Here is a 19140-nt window from a genome sequence, read left to right as displayed (position 1 = left end):
CTGCCTGCCCCCGTCACACACTGGAAAGCTCTCTGGCCCATCTCTAGGGAAAGAGAGTCTAGACCAGTGCTGTCCAAAAGAAATATAATGCAGGCCACAAATGTAATTTTAAATGTTCTAGGAAGCACATTTAGAGAAGTAGAAAGAAGTAGGTGAAATTAATTTTTACAGTAGATTTTATTTAACCTGATATACCCCGAATACTATCATTTTAATATGTAATCAATATAAAAATGTAATAAGGCACGGCCCATCCTCTTTCTCATATTAAGCTTTTAAATCAAGTGTGTGTGTTGCACTTACAGACGGCACATCTCAACTGGATCGTGCCCCGTGGCCACACATGATGAATGGCTATCATATTGGACAGCACAAGTTTAGAAAGAGGGCCACTCACCTCTCTGTGATGATGCTGGGGTTCACCGTGACCACATCTGTCTTCACCCCTACATCCATGGTGTACTTCTCCGAGATGGGGGGTAGGTTGCACCTGCAGAAGAGATGAGGCAGCCCGACTGCATGTGGTATGTCATTCTAGATAGAGCTGGGGAGCTGGGGTGTGGCGAAGAAAGGGCTGGTGATCGTGTGGGCAGAGGGACACAGAGGAAACCAGCTGGGTGGAATCTTCGTGCCTGGGCATGGAAGGGCAAGTTCAACCCCTTCCCTCACCAACCCTGGGTGACCCAATGGTTGTAGATACACGACCCACGAGATCCCACTGCAGCCTCAACCCAAGTCTCTTTGCTTTAAACTCTCATTTTCAACCTATCTTCTTCACCCAGGCTAAAGAGGGTCCCCAAAGAGATAAGAAGGGCTTCTACATAAGGAAGAAGAAATACAAGGACAAGTGTCTAGCTTAGGTAAGGCCAGGGTGAAGCTCACATTGGTGTCAGCCACAAGACTACCCTGGTTCCAAGCGGTGCTTCCAGAAGAGTGGAACCCAGCCAGAGAGGGTTCCAGGCCTTGAGGTCGCTGCCCAGGTGACCTCACCAACAGATCCGCATGACCCCTGGGAGTCCTCAGTGTCTTCACATCTATTATGCCATTTGCTCCCATTCTGCAGATGTGGAGACTGAGGACCTGAGAGATTCAACCCTTGCAAGGGACAGAGCTAAAGGGGGAAGGGACAACCCAGAGCATGAGGTCTGCAGGGGTGGGGAGTGGGGAGTAATCACGTAAATGGCAGCACTAGCAGGCTGGGGAACCAGAAAGGGGGCAGGCACGGAGGGGGAGGGCCATGGGGGTAGAAGTGGCAGGTGCAGACCCGGGGCAATTCTTACCGGAAGACAAAGTCGGCGCTGTTGATCTCCCTCCCGCAGCGGCTGTTCTTTAGGATGCCCCCATTGCCCACCACGGCACATTTCTTAAATTGGGACCGGTAGTAGGGCATGTCCTGGGGAGACAGGGGCACAGCTGTCAGAGGCGATGCCCCCCCGCCTTCATCTGGTGCTCTCACCTCTGAGCCCACGTCCACCTCCACTCCTCGTAGCCTCACAAGACAGCCTTGTAGTAAATGTGGGAAAAAAGTGGTTATTCCACTTTGCAGATGAAAAGAGAGGTCAAAAGCTTCGTTCTCAGTTCCACGGGCAATTAGGAATGAGACAGAACTGGAAGCCAGATCTCCACAGCCTTTTTCAATAAGCCCTGGGATGCCTCCGGTTTCCAGAAAGACAAGAGTACGAGTTATGGCTAACCCTGCTTGCCTTTGGTTTTCCCAGTGGAAGCTCAGCTTCTTTTACTTCTAATCCACATATTTTAATGGTTAATGCAGACCTTCTGGGAGATGACAGCAGCAGAGATGTGGCAGAGCCACCAGGGACCAGGGCCCTAAACCTAGCCCTCACCCCTTTCAGCTCAGGGTAAGGTACAGACCCTCCCTCTGCTCCATGGGGAGGGCACAGGCCTGGGATAGAAAGGTCATATAGACTGGGACAGATGCCAGGACTTGGTAGCAGCAGAGACAACTGACGAGGGGTGGGCAAGCAAGGCCACACCAGGGGAGCAGTGAGAGGCAGGGACACTGGGATCTCTGTCAAGAAAAAGCGTTGAGCACAGAGAGCCCAGGACTCACTCTAGTAATGATGACAGCCACGGGGGCACTGGGAGGGAGCATCCCCCAGCGCTCCAACCTGGTCATACCTCGGCTGGTGGTGTTACCTTGGTCTGGGCGCTGGCTGCCCACAGACTCCCTGGGCATGCTTTCCAGGGGACCACAGGCAAGTAGGCAGGAAAAAGCAAATACTGGCCTGATTAGGAGACCTGGTTCTAGGCCACGTCCCCATTCTAGGCCTCGTGGGCATCCTGAGGCAGGTGGGACCAGGCAGGCTCAGGGCACGAGTGTAGACCTGGAGTCCAGGGTAGGGTGACCAACCATCCCAGTTGGCCCAGGACTAGGGCACTTTGCTTGGGATGCAGGACTTATATTTAGTCAAACCAGGATTGGGCACCCTAGTCAATGGACCCAGTTCAATCCTGGTTTTGCCCCACAATGAGGTGAGGAAACCACGGACAAGTGTTTTGAGCCCTCGGTGACTTGGTTTTGTAAATTTTGTAAAGCTTATTACAAATTAAACTTTGTGATTTGTAAAATAAGAATAGTAACGTGTATTTCCTGTGACTCTGCATTTGAGATGATGTAAAGCAGAGCTTCTCAACTTGGCACTACTGATACTTTGGAGCAGCTCATTCCTCGTGGCGGGGCTGGCTGTGCAGTGTAGAACGCGTAGCGGCATCTCTGGCCTCTTCCCACTAGATGCCAGGAGCACCCCACCCCCGCCCGTCATGACAAGCAAGAGCATCTCCAGACGTTGCCAAATGTCTCCACCTCCCTGCCCCCCACGTCGAGAACCACTGGAGTAGATGAAAAGCTTACCCACTGCAGTGCTTGGCGCAGAGGTGTCTCTGCAAGGGGACCAGGTGGTTATTACGGGATGGCCCTGAAGTTACCCGCCATCTCTGTCACCCAGAGGCTGCCGGGCAGCTTTCCTCCTATCTCACACCAGCTGGCCAGCCCTGCGTGACAGTGGCCCTGGTCAGCACCTGGGGCTTACGTTGGAACCAAGTGCCAGACAAGTGTCACGGAAAATCCCAGTACAATGGGATCATCAGCAATTAGGCTAAATCCAAAGGAGATGCTGCACCTGTCTGTGGGAGACTGTCCTTCCTCATGGCACATTTTCCCTGGAGGGCCAGGCTCCGGGAACCGGGACGGGGAAAACAAGGGCGTCTCATGGCCAGTGGGGGGAACTGCACTGTTTGACTTTGACCAGAGAAAGAATAAAAACAAAGTCCTTTTTGGAGAGATCATCAAGGGCTTTTTATGTTCTATGTCAGTGTTTCTCACACTTCTGTAAATCAAAAACTACCTGGGTACTTTCTGAAAATACACATTCTTAGCTCCATCCCAGAACCACAGAATCAGAATCTTCAGGGTCAGGGTAGGAGCCCAAGAAGCTGCATATTTTTCAACGCCCCCCAAAAAAACTCACCTTAGGGAAGTTTGGGAAATACTTCTACATCACATGCTCTAATTCGGGGGTGGTAAATTACGGCCTGTGGGCCACATCTGACCCTCCGCCTATTTCTGTACAGCCAGCAAGCTAAGAATAGATTTTATATTTTTTCAAGGGTGGGAAAAAAGAATACTTTGTGATGTGTAAAACATATAAAATTCAAATTTCAATGTCTAATGGGAACTAAAGCGTTATTGGGATCCAGCCACACTCTGTTGCTTACTCGTGTCTGTGGCTGCTTCATGCTAGAACGATAAAGGTGAGTAGCTGTGACAGAGACCATATGGCCTGTGCATTTGGCAACCCCTGTTCCACTTCCCTGGGCCTCAGTGGCCCATCCCCATGGCCCTCCTTGCATCCATATGTTATACCTGAGCTGTATGTCACCCACTGGCATTACCTGCAAGTTCACCTGCTGTCACCAGTCTCACGTTCCAGGCCTTGAAAGACCCACCTCGTAAAGACGACTCACACCCCATCGTCCTCCAGCGCTGCTGTGGGAGGGTATGTTTGACACCCGTCCACCTCCAGCTCCTCCCCATTTCTCCCCTCCCCCCCCAGGCCCAGTCATACCAGTGCACTCTGGTGCTCGGAGCAAGAAGTAATTATACTCCAATAAAGATATTTAAATAAATAAAAAAGAATGCAGGGAACCCCTGGACTTTACTTCATTAGCACTCCCCGGAGCAGGGCAGCCCAGCCCCGCACATTTCATCCAGCAAGAACTGAACCCGCCCCACCCCCTAGTTTGCTAGAACGCCAGCAGTTCTACAAACTGGACCCACTAAACCCTGCCCTGGGCTGGCACTCTCCAGGGGGTGCCTATAAACACCTTGCATGGAACCGTCCTCTTCAGGTGGTAACCATCCTCATCGGCTGAACATACAGGCTCCAGGGTCCCTTCTCCAAGGGTCTGGTGCAACGACTAGGCCAGAAGTGCCTGCCTGTGCCTGGGTTCTGTGATCTGAGCACTTTGCTCACGTGGGCCACTCATTCTGTGGTCCCCCTGGCCAAGGAGCCTCGTGCTGGCCCTGAATGAACAGCCTCCCTCCAGGCTTCTCATAGGTGAAGGAAAAAATAATAATAAACGTCTCTCTTGTTTAAGTCTCTGATATTTTGGATTTTCTGTTCTAAGCAGCCAAACCTATTCCTAGTCCAAACCCCAGTGTTACAGACAGTGAGAGTGGAGGCTTGAAAGACAAAAAGGACTGCCCAAGGCCAGCCAATACGAGATCAACCTTTCAGCGCTTTACTTTGTATGGTTTGCGCTCTTGTGCACACAACCTTTGCATGTACATGTTTTTTAAATTATTAATTAATTTATTATTTATTTTTGGCTGTGTTGGGTCTTTGTTGCTGTGCGCGGGCTTTCTTTAGTTGTGGTGAGCAGGGGCTACTCTTCGTTGTGGTGCACGGGCTTCTCATTGCAGTGGCTTCTCTTGTTGTGGAGCACGGGCTCTAGGCGAGCGGGCTCAGTAGTTGTGGCTCCAGGGCTCTAGAGCACAGGCTCAGTAGCTGTGGCGCACGGGCTTAGTTTCTCCACGGCATGTGGGATCTTCCCGGACCAGGGCTCAAACCCGTGTCCCCTGCATTGGCAGGTGGATTCTTAAGCTCTGTGCCACCAGGGAAGTCCCTGCATGTACATTTTTGCTCTTGTGCCTCCCTCGGGTTGGGGACAAATGCTTAATCCTGCTCCCAGATAGCTTCGGGATGTTCTCTGCAAGCAAGGCAATAACCAAAACTTCACAACCACTTTCTTGCCAACAGTCATTCAAATAACAGCCAGTTGGCATTCTTTGTGCTCCGACAGAACCCCCAGGAACCCCGGAGGACGGTCTACTGAGCCTACGAGAATGGCAAGCCAGGACCAGGACAGCTGGGTGCAGGGCACAGCTGAGTGATGCCACGCCACACGGGCATGGCCACAGAGGGCCCTACTGGGTCAGCTCCATTGTCCCACCCGGACCGCCCTGCCCAAAGCAGCACCTTGGGAAACATGTGGAAGATCTCCCGGTTGATGTGGTAGATGCCGCTGGTGTCCACCTCATACTTGAGTTTCGTCCCCAGGGGCGTGTTCTTCTGGGTGGTGAAGAGGAAGGAGGGGGCATTGCAGCACCTGGACAGAGTGGACCTGCCGGGCAGGAGATAGACAGAGAGAGACCAGTGACACAGGGCAGAGCAGAGCCTCTCAGAGGACAGAGGGGTCATGGAACTGAGGTCCCTTGAGGAGGCCAGGGAGTGCCATACTTTCCCACCCACCCCTGCCCCTGCCCCCGCACCTCTGCTTCAATACTCCTCCCAATGCCCAAGCTTTTCAGGGTCCAGCCTGGTCTCCCTCTGTGAGCTCCCAGCTGCCCTGTCCCCACTGGCCGCATTGGCCTCCAAAGGCCCAGAGCACAGACTGGGCATCCCTCGCTTCATCATCTGTCAACTCCTTCTCCGCTTGAACGAAAGCCCCTGCGTGGCAGGGACCCTGCCTCTCTGGATCCTGCACAGTGTCAGACACGTGGGGGTCAACTACCAAAGTCCTGCCAACTGCGGGCTGAAGCATTCCCCACGTGAGATTTCACAAGAGCCGCTAAGCCTTCTACTACTTCTCAGAAATGCTTCTTCATCCAGCTCTAAAGGAAAACACAGGCATAAGAGCTCTTCCTTGGTTTTTGGCCCCCATATCTGACTCTAGACAAGGCTAACCCTGTCTGATGGGGTCAAAAAGCAAGACATACACAGTCAACAGAAATGTGCCATTTCAGTGATTTACAAACTGTCTTAGGAACAGGGGAGGGTCAGAAATTGGGGTGGTGGGTTGATACTGGATGACTGCCTGCAGAAAGTGGATCCTGGCTTCCAGAAGTTTTAAGGAGTTCATTATTTAAAAAAAAATCGCTGTGGTTTTCACTGACAAAAACACTCGAACATGAGCTACAGAAAGGTTAGAGCTCAGATGATGCAAGCAGGCTTAAAAAGATAGCCTTCAAGGGAGAGTGGGGCTGTGAGGCAGGCTTGGGAGCTAGCCAGGCCAGAGAATCCCGATTTCCTCTTCTCTGCAGCTGGTGTTCCGCCCGGCAATGTATTCTCCCAGGGTGCCTGCAAGGCTTGGTGATGGGGTCAGATCCTAGGCACACGCTGCTCCCCTATCCTGGGGACCCAAAGCCCCACCCTGGCTGCAGAGGGGCTGGATTTGACAAAGGATGCAAAATGCCACCCTCTCACAGGGGGCTGTGAGCCCACGAGGACCCACTTTCTCCACAAACAGCAGCAGGGGGTCAGTACACACTGGCCTTCGGCCCCCAACACTGGCTCTGGGCACAGTTACATCCAGCCTCTGGGCAGCCCTGGGAGGAACGGAACGCCATCCCCATGGAGTCTGGATGACGACCACTAACTAAAGTTGAGGACGAGCTTTCTGGAAAACCCACACCGAAGGTGTGGCATGGAAACTTGAGCCGCCAACCTGGTGTCAGGAGGCCGGGCTTCTAGTTTCTGCTCTGCCCCCACCAGCTGTGGGGCTTCGGGCAGGTCTCTTCCCCTCTCTGAGCCTCCGTTTTCTCAAGAATTGCAGGGCTGACTCTTCTGACCCTCTGTAATCCTGTGACTCCAAATTGCCAAAGCCAGGAAGGCTGCACCCATTGTTTTTTGTGACTTTATCTCTTGCAGGGACTTCACTGGGGAGCTCAGTTGGCTGCTGGCCATAGAGAGCGGTCTCTGCTGGGGAGGGTTGGGTTTTAAAATGTGACTGAGGCTTCCCAGGGGCAAGGCCAAAGGCCTGGCCAGGCAGGAGCCATAGGTGAGCATTACAAACCAGCATCTGCCTGGTCCAGAAACGCCATTTTGTCAGCCCACTGGCGAGTACCCAAGGGAGGGAGACTGACAAACTAACCAAGCTCACGAGCGACTGATATATAAACCAGAATGCCAGAGTGTCCATTTGTAAGCAGCAGGCGGGGGAGGGCCTCTGTTACAGTATTCCTTTCCTGTCACTGGAATGCTCATGCCTGTGTTCTAGCACGCTCCCGCATCCCACCCCACTTCACTGCACCATGTTCTTGCACCTAAATTAAGAGTCTCATCATCATTCAATGAGCTTGTAATGAGAGCAAAGGGGGACGACCAACTGGCCTTGAAGCTTTTCCCATTCAGAGCATAGCAAGACTGATGTCGCTTCTCTTTCCCCCACCGCCAGAAAGGTCTCAGCTCCCCCAGAGCCTCTCCCCGGATCGTGCTGGCTGATCCCTGCCAAAGGCTCCCCCGCGGATCCTGGTTTTTCTCTTGCCACATCATTTTCCCGTTGCTACATTATTTCCTTAGGTATGTGAATCCCACTGGCGAGCCTTCTGTCCAGCTCTCAGCCTGGACAACATCCTCTGGCATCTCACTGACCTTGTCCACGCTGAGTTCGATTTCAGCATGCCCTCAGTGTGCTTGGGTCTCCCCGTCATGCACCACCCTCAGTATCGCTTCGCTCTAAGGGCGGAATTGGGGCTGCGTTTACAGCACAGACCCGTTGCCCACATTCCAGTCTATGGTACGTGGGTCTCTGCAAACTACTGCCGGGCCTTAGCTGCGTTTCTGCAGTCTCCTAGAGGCATCTGGTTGGGGGCTGCTGGCACCTGCAGCACGTTCCTAAAACGTGCCACTTAAAACTGCCTCTCAACTTGGCCCAGAATTGCAACAAACTGGAACAAATGACTTATACAGAAAATACAAAATACTTAGTGTTATTTGCTTTTCACAGCTTCCCGTGTAGGATTCCTTCATGCAGATGGCTCTTCAGCACATTCAAACTACAGCCTGAGTTGCTAAAATCCAATTTATACACACATTCCCAGGATTCTGTCAATTCCATTCAATAAGGTCTACCCTGCACTAAAAACCTACCATTAACTCCTAGAATTTTAGAGTGGAGAGGCCCCTATAGCTCACCACTAATCACAGAGACTGTCTGGACATCTGCTAGGCTCTCAAAGACAGGAGAACATTAAGATACAGCTCTTGCCTCCTGGGAGCTTATAACCTGTCAGTTTCGGTTAGAGAGCAGTTAGGGAATAAGCTACAGCAGGGCTCAAGTGGCTGGTCTAGGCTGTAGAAGCCCAAGCGCTCTGAGAAGGAGAGGACTGCTAAGTTAGAGCAGCTGCCCGAGGAGCAGGGTGGGGCACGGGGTGAGGCCATGGAAGATGCTTAATGTACCTGAACGCACGGGCCTCCTGGAGACCTCAAGCACCTCACCTCACAGTCAGGGGCTGTACTGGAGACAATAGCACTGACCACACAGGGCTGCTGCTAGGACTAAGGGCAGGGACATGCGGACAACACTCAGCAAGATGCCAGCCTCAGCCTGTGTGCTGAGTCAGAACCTCCCCGCTCCCAGATTCCAAAGCCCAATCAGAGCCAGCTCTGGGGAAGATGTCCCTGGGGGCTGGCCTTGCAGGATGAGGGAGCTCTGAAGAGGTGCCTGGGAGGACCATATGAACAGAAGGGCTGGGGAGCACAGACGAGTCATAGATACTTGAACTGGTTGGCTTCAGAGATGTTCATCGCCCATTTGCACATCTGGAGGCTCTTCCACCTGTCGAACAGCTCCAACTGCTTCACCCTTGGGAGCGGAGGACAGAGAGTGCATGAAAGGGCCAGGCTGAACAACGTCATCATCCCCACACATGCTCCCTTCCTCTTCCCCCTTATGCCAAATCCTGGGCTGGTCCCTTGTGTTAACTGTATTTTCTAATTTGCTATACTCTTGATTCTCTGACATCTGGGGACTTGTGAATCCCTAGAGATCGCAAACCACTCTCCTGCAAGCATGCCTTCCATACACACCTCAGCTAGTCCAGAGCCCACACCTTCAGTCACCTCCTTTATGAACAGAGCCACTAGTCCCTGCCCTCATCAGCCCAGAGCTAAGGATCAGACAACCAGGGGCAGTCCTTATGCCCCAAAGCCAACTGAAATTACTCAAACTAGCCAGTCGTGAACCTTTTTATCCTGCCTTGTCCATTCCTTTCCACGAAAACCACAATAAAGGGTCTCACCTCTGCTTTCCCCTCATCCCTTTGCCTCCTGACCAACGCTGGTGCTTCCCCATGTGTCCCTGCATGGTGTGCCATGCCTCCTGTCTCTAGGAATCTGTGAGCATAAGAACGTCTTCCTTCACATTAGCCTTTTGCATGTCTGTGTGTCTTACTATACGTGATCAAAACAAATCCCGGCACATTTTAAAACACCTTCCTCACGTGCCCACCCCCAAGGGCCTTCACAGTTCTCCCAGGAACATCTGTCTATAGAGGGTGTAAGACCACTTCCCTAAGGTCTGTAGATCACCCCACACTGTGCTCAGCACACAGTAGGGCTCATTGCAAAGGCACAATGCCCTTCTCTTTCTCTTTTCTCAAGGGCAGATCACAATTTCCAGCGACAGAGAAGGAGAGGTGAGAAGTCTTTTGTCTGAACCACCATCTGCAAAGCTTTATGCCAGTTGGGTTTAGACATCTCAGCATTGTGACATCCCAAAGCACTCCCTGGAAAGGGAATGTCTAAATCATGTAGGATTCTTCCTTTGACTGAAACCAGCAAAAAGAATTGGATCATGGAACCCTTTTCCCATTGAGCGGTGCCACTGACTGGAGTTCTCAGGAATGCTGGGAGATGCTGGACAGACCATAAGTTCCTTAAAGGCAGAGCCATGACTTTTGTCTCCTGACCTCCCACATTCCCCATCCCACAGTTAGGCATTATACAGTTGTCCAGGGTTACCTGGCTGTGGCCCGGTTCAGATGCTGGCTTGTCTTGGACACTGATGCAAGGGGAGCCCTTTAAAGGTCATTCTGGTTTGGTCATGAATGGGAAAGTGACAAGCCCCCAGGAGCTGAGTGTTATCAAAAAACTACAATTAATTGTGGTTCTTACTTTGAGGTCCACCAAAGGTCTTAAGGAAACCTATGAACCCTCTGAATTATAGGCAAAATCCCCTGTCTGTCCACCCATGTGCACATCTTAGGGAAAATCTGAAGCTTTCATCAGCTTCCAAAAAAGGTGCATGATTTCAAAAAAAGGCAAATACTTAACTGTAAAGTAAAAAAACAGGTTCATTCTGCAGAGCTGTGTCCTGCTGTGTTTAACTGGAGGGGGAAACAGTTGTTCCCAAACTAGGCAAGCCTCACCTACAGAGAGAGTATATGACTGGTGCTGGGAGGAATGATTGCAGGAAAAGTCATACAGGATAGTGACTAAGTACCTAGATTTTGGAACCAGAAGGGGAGTTGGGCCTCAGACCCAGTTTAGGCACTTCCTAACTATGGGACCTCAGGCCGGCTATGTGACTGCTCTGAGCCTCAGTTTTCTCGCCTAGAAAATGGTCATAACACGAGATTATTGCTCACCCACCCAGGTTTGTTAAGACTACTAACTAAGACGATGCAATAAATGACTAAGAATGGCGTCTGGCACGTGGAAAGTGCCCTGCAGGTATAAGTTATTATTACTGTTAAACTAAGCTGTCTTGACAATGCCGACTCACAGCCCCCTGTACTTTCCCCTTCTGTAAAACCCATAACCTGTCATTACCTATGCCTGATACTTCCCACTAAATAGTAAATACCCTGGGGCAGGGGATCATGCCTGACTGTGACTCCAGTGCTAAGGCACATAGCAGATGAGTGGTAAATATTTGTTGAGTATATCAATAATTAATGAATGAATCAATAAGTCTGAGTTCAAATACATTCTATAACTATTTACTGAATTCCTCGATATGGCAGGAACTGGAGATACTGTGGTGAACAAAAAAACTCCCTGCCCACACAGACCTCACAAATGGGAAGCAAATATCCAGGGATACAACACCAAAAGCACAAGCAATAAAAGCAAAAATGGACAAGTAGACTCCATCAAACTAAAAACCTTCTGCACAGCAAAGGATATAATCAGCAGAGTAAAAAGACAACCCTACCAAACAGGAGAAAATATTTGCAAACCATATATCTGATAAGGGGTTAACATCCAAAATACATAGGAACTCCTACAATGCAATAGCAAAAAAACAAATAACAGCAATAGCAAAAAAACAAATAACCTGATTTTAAAATCACGTTAAACACGGCAAAAGACTTGAAAAGACATTTCCACAAAGAAAACATACAAATGGTCAACGGGTACATGAAAAGGTGCTCAACACCACTAATCATCAGGGAAATGCAAATCAAAACCACAATGAGATACTACATCATACCTGTTAGAATGGCTATTTTCAAAAAAACAAAAGATGACAAGTATTGGCGAGGATATAGAGAAAAGGGAACCCTCATACACTGTTGGTGGGAATGTAAAATGGTGTGGCTGCAATGGAACACAGTATGGAGATTCCTCAAAAAATTAAACATAGAACTATCATATGGTCCAGCAATCCCACTTCTGGAATTGAAATCAGAATCTTGAAGAAATACTTGCACCCCCATGTGCACTGCAGCATTATTCACAATAACCAGGATATGGAAACAACCTACATGTTCACTGATGAATGAATGGATAAAGAAAATGTATTATATACACACAATGAAATATTATGCAGCCTTAAAAAAATGGAAATCTTTCCATATGTGACAACTTGGATGAATCTAGAGGACATTATCCTAAGTGAAATAAGCTAGTCACCGAAGGACAAATACTGCATGATTCTACTCGTATGAGGTATCTAAAATAGTCAGTCTTATAGAAACAGCGTAGAATGATAGATACCAGGGGCTCGGGGAAGGAGAAATGAAGAGTTGCTATGAAGTTTCAGTTATGTAAGACCAATAAGTTCTAGAGATTTGCTGTAAAACTTAATGCCTACAGTTGACAATACTGTATTGGACACTTACAAATTTAAGAGGGTAGATCTCATGTTAAGTATTCTTACCACAACCAGAAAAAAAACAAACCCAGATATTTAATGTCATGTTAGGGAGTGGTGAGTGCTACAAAGAAAAATGAAGCAAGGGACTTCCCCGGTGGTCCAATGGTTAGGACTCCATGCTTTCATTACCGAGGGCCCGGGTTCAATCCCTCGTTGGGGAACTAAGATCCCACAAGCCGCTCGGTGCAGTCCAGAAAACAAACAAAAAATCAAATTAATCCATTTAAAAAAAGAAAAAAAGAAAAATGAAGCAAGAGGCTCTAAGGATATATCATACAGCACAGGGAATATAGCCAATATTTTATAATAACTATAAATGGACTATAACCTTTAAAAATTGTGTATCACTATATTGTACACCTGTAACTTATATAATATAGTACACCAGCTATACTTCAATTTAGAAAAAAAGAAATAATAAAAATAAAAGGAAACTGAATCAGGGGTTGAAAAGTGACTATTTCAGATGGGTTGATCAGGGAAGCCTTCCCTGAAGAGGGGAATCTTGCACAAAGAACTGAAATGATGCATGAGTGAGCCACACAAACATCTGGGGAAAGAGTATTACAGGCAGAGAAGAGTGAGTGCAAAGGCCCTGGGGCAGGAACCTGCCTGGCAGCTTTAAAGAGCTGGAAGGAGTCCCTCCTCTCATCCTGATGCCTTCCTTCCAGCTTTCCCAAACCTCCCACAGTAACTCTTGCTTATTTAGCTCATGTGACATTGGAGGAGAGGTGCCATTACACAGCGGCAGCCTTGCTCACCCACTGCTGCCCTCCCTCACTCCCTGCAACCCACAGGCCCCTAGGGCAGCACCCAGAACAGCCAATGCCTCTAACGCCTCCAGAAACACAACCTTGGCAACACTGAAGCCCAGGGTCCCAAGTTCAACTGTTACCAGTGTCCAGACCCCATTCTCTGTGCCTCCAATGTCCTTGTCACACACTGGATCAAGGTCGGGGCCTGGTTATCCAGCCTGGAATCCTGGTTCCATCTCTCACTGACAATATGACCTCAGACAAGTCATTTAATCTCTCTGAGACTCAGCTGCTTTATCTGTAAGACAGATATAACCTCTGCTCTGCTGATCTCAAAGGTTGTCAGAAAGATCAAACGAGGCAATATGTATAAAAAAAATTTTATAAGTTGCTTTACAAAGGCACAGATCACCTTTACTCTAAGATGAGGGTTGAGCCAGCCACTTGCCTCCTTTCACCCAAGACATGACTAACATTCCAGAAGAGGGATAAAAAAAGACTAGATTGCTCTGAGAACAATCTAAAAAGAAAGCGCTCTTGGGGAAAAATGAAAATTCATTAGAAAAGTTGGAAGGTAAAGTCAAGGAATTTCTCAGAAAATAGAAACAAAGGGCAAAGAGATAGAAAAGATGAGATTAAAAGATATTCGAGGAGCAATCCAGAAGAATACCACCCTTAGAGGTACCGGAAAGACGAAGTGGAGCAAATTGGAGAGGAGGAAATATGAAGAAATCCAAGAGAAAGTTCAAGGGTTTGGAGTGAGCTCCAGATTAAGAGGTCTCCATGAGCGTGTATCCTGAGGTCCACCATCGGGCTATTCCAGAACTGTCATGATCTGTAAAGACTCCAGACAGAAGAAAACAGGTCACCTCCAAAGGAACAACTAGTACCGTGCTCATACAGCCCCGGATACCAGGAGATGATGGAGAAGGTCTTCAGCGTTCTGTGGGTGAATGATTTTCACCTAAAATATCAACCCCACCAAACCAAAAATTAAGAGAAGAATTAGGTCATGGAGACACAGAAGGACAAACCCTTACCTTCCACCCACTATTTGGGGGGAATTTACTTGAAGATGGGTGGAAGCAAAATGAAGGAGTAAACCAAGAAAGAAGCAGCTCCAGGTGAATCTAACCTACGGAGGCAGAGAAGGGAAGTGACAACAGTGCGTGACCCACCAAGAGAGCAGCCTGTCCAGGATGGAGAAAGAGGATGAGGGGAAACCCTGGGGGAATGCCTGGTCGATGGACAGGCAGGAAAAAAAAAGGGGGGGGGGGCATGATAGAGACAAAGTGTTCAAAGGGAAAAGATGACTAGAAGCTCGAGAAAAAAAGGGGAAAAAATGAATAGGAAAAGAGATGAGAATCACTGTTTTCTGATCTTCAAATTTTAGAGTCTGCCCATAGCAGGCCCCAAAGAGGCTTGCTATGGTTACAAATGGAATGTAAATGTTATCAGCCTTGACATTCTAAAGGTAAACTCACGGATGACTGAAGCCAGAGGCTGGAATTAAAAAGTTGGGGTAATTTTAATAGCCTCATCTTACAAAGTACAGGATCAAGAGATACTGCCAACATTTGGTAGAACAAAAAATAGGTTACTTAGGCGATCTATAGATAGAAGAACTAAAAATAGCAGTACCCCTCAACTGGGAAAAGTGGGGGGAATGGTTTGGGCTGGGTAAGGGAGCTGAATCCTCACCCACCACACCAGGCCGTCAGTGAATGCTAAACACAGCATACATGGCACGCATAGGACTGAGAGGTACAAGGTAATTCCCAGAAGAAACAGCCGAGTAGCAGGCCTGGGGGAGAGGCTGTGGGGAAGGGGATCTTTGCTTTTTATTATTATAAACTTTTGTATTCTACCTGATTTTTCTAGTCGTGTGCAGGAGATGCTCACCTTCATCTCGTTCTCCCTCACTGTTCTCCCCCTTTTCCGCCATGGCCTCTTCTGTTCCCACCTAGGTTTTGTCCACTTTCTCACTCATTTAACAGACACGTCCTGAGCCTGGGTAGGGTCAGGCAACAAGACTCAGAAAAGTGTGGGCACAAAGGGACATCCAGCCCTGAAAGCTCTGCCCAGCCAGCCCTGCTCCCAGCCTCTCTCCTGGTCTCAGTACAGGGCTCTGTGCAGGGTTCCCCCGCCCGGAAAGATGGGGAAGCGGTGGCAGGAGACACCAAGGGTGAGGTCCCAGGCACGGCCCCCATCAGTGTGTGAGCACAGGCAGCAATTGGCTTAAAAATAAAGAGGCCCTAGAATGACTAAAAGTCAGCATAAATAATTTTTACAAGTATTAGGGACAATGTGATTTCGTAACAAATCATCACAGAGTAAATCCTCATTGTATTGGATATTGTCTGGGAACGAGGCCTTTACCATATGGGAATTTTCCAGCTGACTGATTTTTACCATTGACTGGAGCAATTTTGGATCAGAATCATTCCCAGATGAATCACACACCCCACTGTCTCCTCAGATGGAATGCCAGCTGACGTTCATGTACCGGAAGGGCCTCTGGGCACGTCCGTCCAGCCCCTTCCATTCACAGATGGAGATCTAACCTTTTCCGGATGACTCAGGGTCTCCGCCGTGAGCACCACTCCTGGCTCTGGGCTGGAGCACAGTGACGTCCACAGGTGCCCAGGTAGCATCAGAAACAGTCGGATTAGAGACAGCCTCTGGCTTCTCCGATTCCAGCCCTGGGGGAGCCCACTGACCTCAGCTTGAGGACTCAGGAAAGGTATCACTCAGGAAAGGTATCACTTGGTATCACTGCTCCCTGATGACCCAGCAGGCTCACATGCCCCTTGAACAGCCCGGCCTCTCTCCTCTCAGACCCCCAGTACCACCAGCGCCAAGACTCCAGGGCCAGGGGACCACATGGAGGGCAACTGACATGGAAGAGACAGATGGGGTAAAGCTCACAGGTCGCCAGCTGGGATGGCCGCTCAGCTCAGGAGAACCGAGAGGGTGCCCCAAAGGCAGAGACAAGTAGAGCCAAACACGCAGAGGACCTTTTGTCACCAACACAAGTCCCTGACAAGGGACAAAGGGTGGCCACAGATCATGGGGGGAAATGAGGTTCCCATCACACCCCGCAATGTTCAAGACTTAGGCTTGAAACAAAGAGCCCGGTAACTTCTAATATGGTCCCTAAATGGAAGCTGTGATAAGGATGATTATGGGCTGAATTATATCTCCCTCAAAATTCATATGTTGAGCCCTAAACCCCAATACCTCAGAATGTGACTCTATTTGGAGGTAAGGTCTTTAAGAGGTGGTTAAGCTAAAATGACATCACCAGGGTGGGCCCTAATCCAATATGACTGATGTCCTTATAAGAAGAGGAAGTTAGGACACAGGTACGGAGGGAAGACCCTGGGAAGACAGAGCGAGAAGATGGCCACGTATCAGCCAGAGAGAGAGGCCTCGGGAGCAACTAAGCCTGCCAACACCTTGATCTCAGACCTCCAGCCTCCAGAACTGTGAGAAGATAAAGTTCTGTTGTTTAACCCCACCAGTCTGTGGTACTTTGTTATGGGAACCATAGCAAACCAAAACAAGGACTTATACTAATGCAGAGAAAATATATGGGTAGAGGGATGCCATGTGACAGAAGGATGGCCCATTTATAGGGTCTCTCAGATTTCCTGTCTAGATCTTGAAGTAACCATGAAGAAACTGTCTGCATTTTATAATTTAAAAGATTAATTCTTTACCCTTTGAAAACTCTAAGGTATGCTCTCAGTGAAGAGTGCTCCGGCTGTCCCCAGCGAGACATTTAAGGGTCCGAGATCTTTGAGTTCTGAGAAAAGATCAGGCCCTCTGCTTATACCTTTGGCTCCTGCCTGCGGGCTGGACAGACGTCTTCATCACTAAGTCACAGTTCCTCGGCAGAGCAAACACCAATCACATTATCCTCCCCCCGCCCCCACTTGTTTAAAACCTTTCCCATGGGTGCCCATGGACCTAAGAAAAGGATAAAATCTAAATCCCGGTCCACACTGCAAGGCTCCACAAGGTGCAGCCCTGCCTGCTCCTCCAGGGACATGGCTCCTGCTGCCCCTCAGGCCAGCTCTCAGAGACTGAGACACAGTGGGCCTCTCCTGACACAGGCCTTGGCACAAACTGTCCCCTCAGTCTAGAATCCTCTTGGCCCAGTTAACTCCTAGCGCCCTCCACAGTGTGCTCCGCTCAGGGCTGGGTGGGATGGACAGAGGGTGAGCTGCCTCCTGCGGTCCCTCTAGAAGCTATAGAGACCCTCGAACAGAACAAGGACCGTGAACAACGCAGCTGATCCCAGCTGGACGTTTGGCCTTATCCCTGGAGCTTTCCCGCACTACTGAGCTGATGGGGTCTGTGAATGTCAGCCCAGAAAAGCTGCTGCTGGTTCCAAAACGGAAAGAAAGGGGAGGGGGGAGAGAGGGAGGGCACATTCACATTTACTGAGCACCTATTACGTGTGCTGCCGTAGATGTGCACTGTTGGGCTATCTATTTCACATATGTTACTTCAGCTAGTCTTTACTGCAACCCTTAAAAGTAGGTAATTGTGTCCCCATTTTTATAGGTAAGGAAAGACTCAAAGAGGTTAAGTAATTTGTATAAAGATGCAGAGCTTCTAAGGCCCAGAGTCAGCTTTGGATCCCAAGTCTGCCTGACCCCAAGCTCCAAGCTCTTTCAATGACCCACATGACTTGGAAATCACGTCAAGTGGCTAAAGGAGCAGTGGATCCTGCCTGTGGGCCATGGATGGAAGTCCTGGGATCGTGTCAGGGCCCGTGAGTCCACATAAGCACCCAGCACTGCCTGGCTCCAAATCAACTGTACTTCTCCACATCGGATGCGCAGTTGTCCCTTGAACAGCGCAGCGCTTGCAGTCAGCCCTCCCTGACCACAGCTCCTGGGCATCCGCAGATCCAACCAACATCGGACCAAGCAGCACTGCAGCGTTTACTCTCAAAAAATGTCTGCATATAAGTGCACCTGCGCAGTGCAAACCCATGTTGTTCAAGGGTCAGCGATAACTGTTTTCAAATAAACATGCATCCTGCCATGATTAACATGACACAAATTCCTCTCAATTCGTGGCAGTGCTGTGAGGGAGGCACATACACACTAGTGAGTCCAGCACGTAATGCGTTTTCCCTCACACGGGTTGTAGAAGAGCCACAGGTGATACACTGTTGGTAGGGAGTGGGGAGCACAGTTCTCTGGCTATTTGTATTAATAAAAAAAAAAAAAGGTAAAAGACATCCACCCATGGGTGCTGGTTTATGCAGACCCTCTGGAAGGATGCGCGAAGATACATGGGTGGCCTCTGAGGGGCAGACTGGAGGGGGGTAGCTGTGGGAAGGGGACTTCTCACTGTATGTCTTTTTGTACCACTTGAATGTTGTATCCTTTAAATAATTTTTAAAAATTTAACGAATAGCAAGAGGGCAATGCTTAAGCCACAAAGTACTGAATTTCAGATAAGATACTCGGGTGCCCTCTTCGATTTCTATCCAAGAGGAGCCCAGTGATGATAACCATGGACGCTGGTAATTGAGCCGGGGACTGGAACGCCCAGTCACCAGAGGTAACCTTGCAAACTTGGCATTTTTCATAAAACACGAACAGTCATCCCTGTATCGAGCCCTCCAGAGCTCTCCGAATGCCAGAGGCCCCAGGGAAGCACCTAATTCTTTCTCTGTAGTGATGCAGCAAGTTTCCAGTTTCTTTGGGCCAATCCCTCACCCCCCACCCCACCCTGCCTTGCCCGTCCCCACATGCCCCACCCTGCACCCACCACCCACCCGGCCACACTCACATGGAAAGCACCTTCACTTCCAAGATCTCGTGCCTCAGCTCCAGGCATCTCGTGGAGTTATACTCAAAAGGGCCCTCGTAAAATTCAAAGTACCTGGGGACCAATAGGGACAGAGGTTACTACGCAGAGAAGCGGCCAGACTTTCAGGGACCTGTCGGGGCTCTTGTTG

The 19140-nt window shown here is 49.4% G+C and overlaps 1 protein-coding gene across 2 annotated transcripts in view; it reads right to left on the bottom strand.

Moving 5' to 3' along the window:
• The window catches only part of ST8SIA5 (ST8 alpha-N-acetyl-neuraminide alpha-2,8-sialyltransferase 5), a 74852-nt gene that overhangs the window by 12524 nt on the left and 43188 nt on the right, over positions 1-19140 (bottom strand). For both annotated transcript variants that reach the window (XM_079942101.1, XM_079942102.1), the window contains 5 exons: positions 18972-19064; positions 9019-9105; positions 5499-5643; positions 1281-1393; positions 398-490 (listed from right to left, as the gene is read on the bottom strand). In XM_079942101.1, the coding sequence (XP_079798227.1) occupies positions 398-490; positions 1281-1393; positions 5499-5643; positions 9019-9105; positions 18972-19064 (531 nt within the window). The remainder of the gene's footprint in view (positions 1-397; positions 491-1280; positions 1394-5498; positions 5644-9018; positions 9106-18971; positions 19065-19140) is intronic.

Source organism: Stenella coeruleoalba, assembly GCF_951394435.1.
Source record: "Stenella coeruleoalba genome assembly, chromosome: 14".
NCBI classification, from domain to species: domain Eukaryota; kingdom Metazoa; phylum Chordata; class Mammalia; order Artiodactyla; family Delphinidae; genus Stenella; species Stenella coeruleoalba.
The sequence above is the reverse complement of the archived record's forward strand: the minus strand, read 5'-3'. Positions and strand labels throughout refer to the sequence as shown.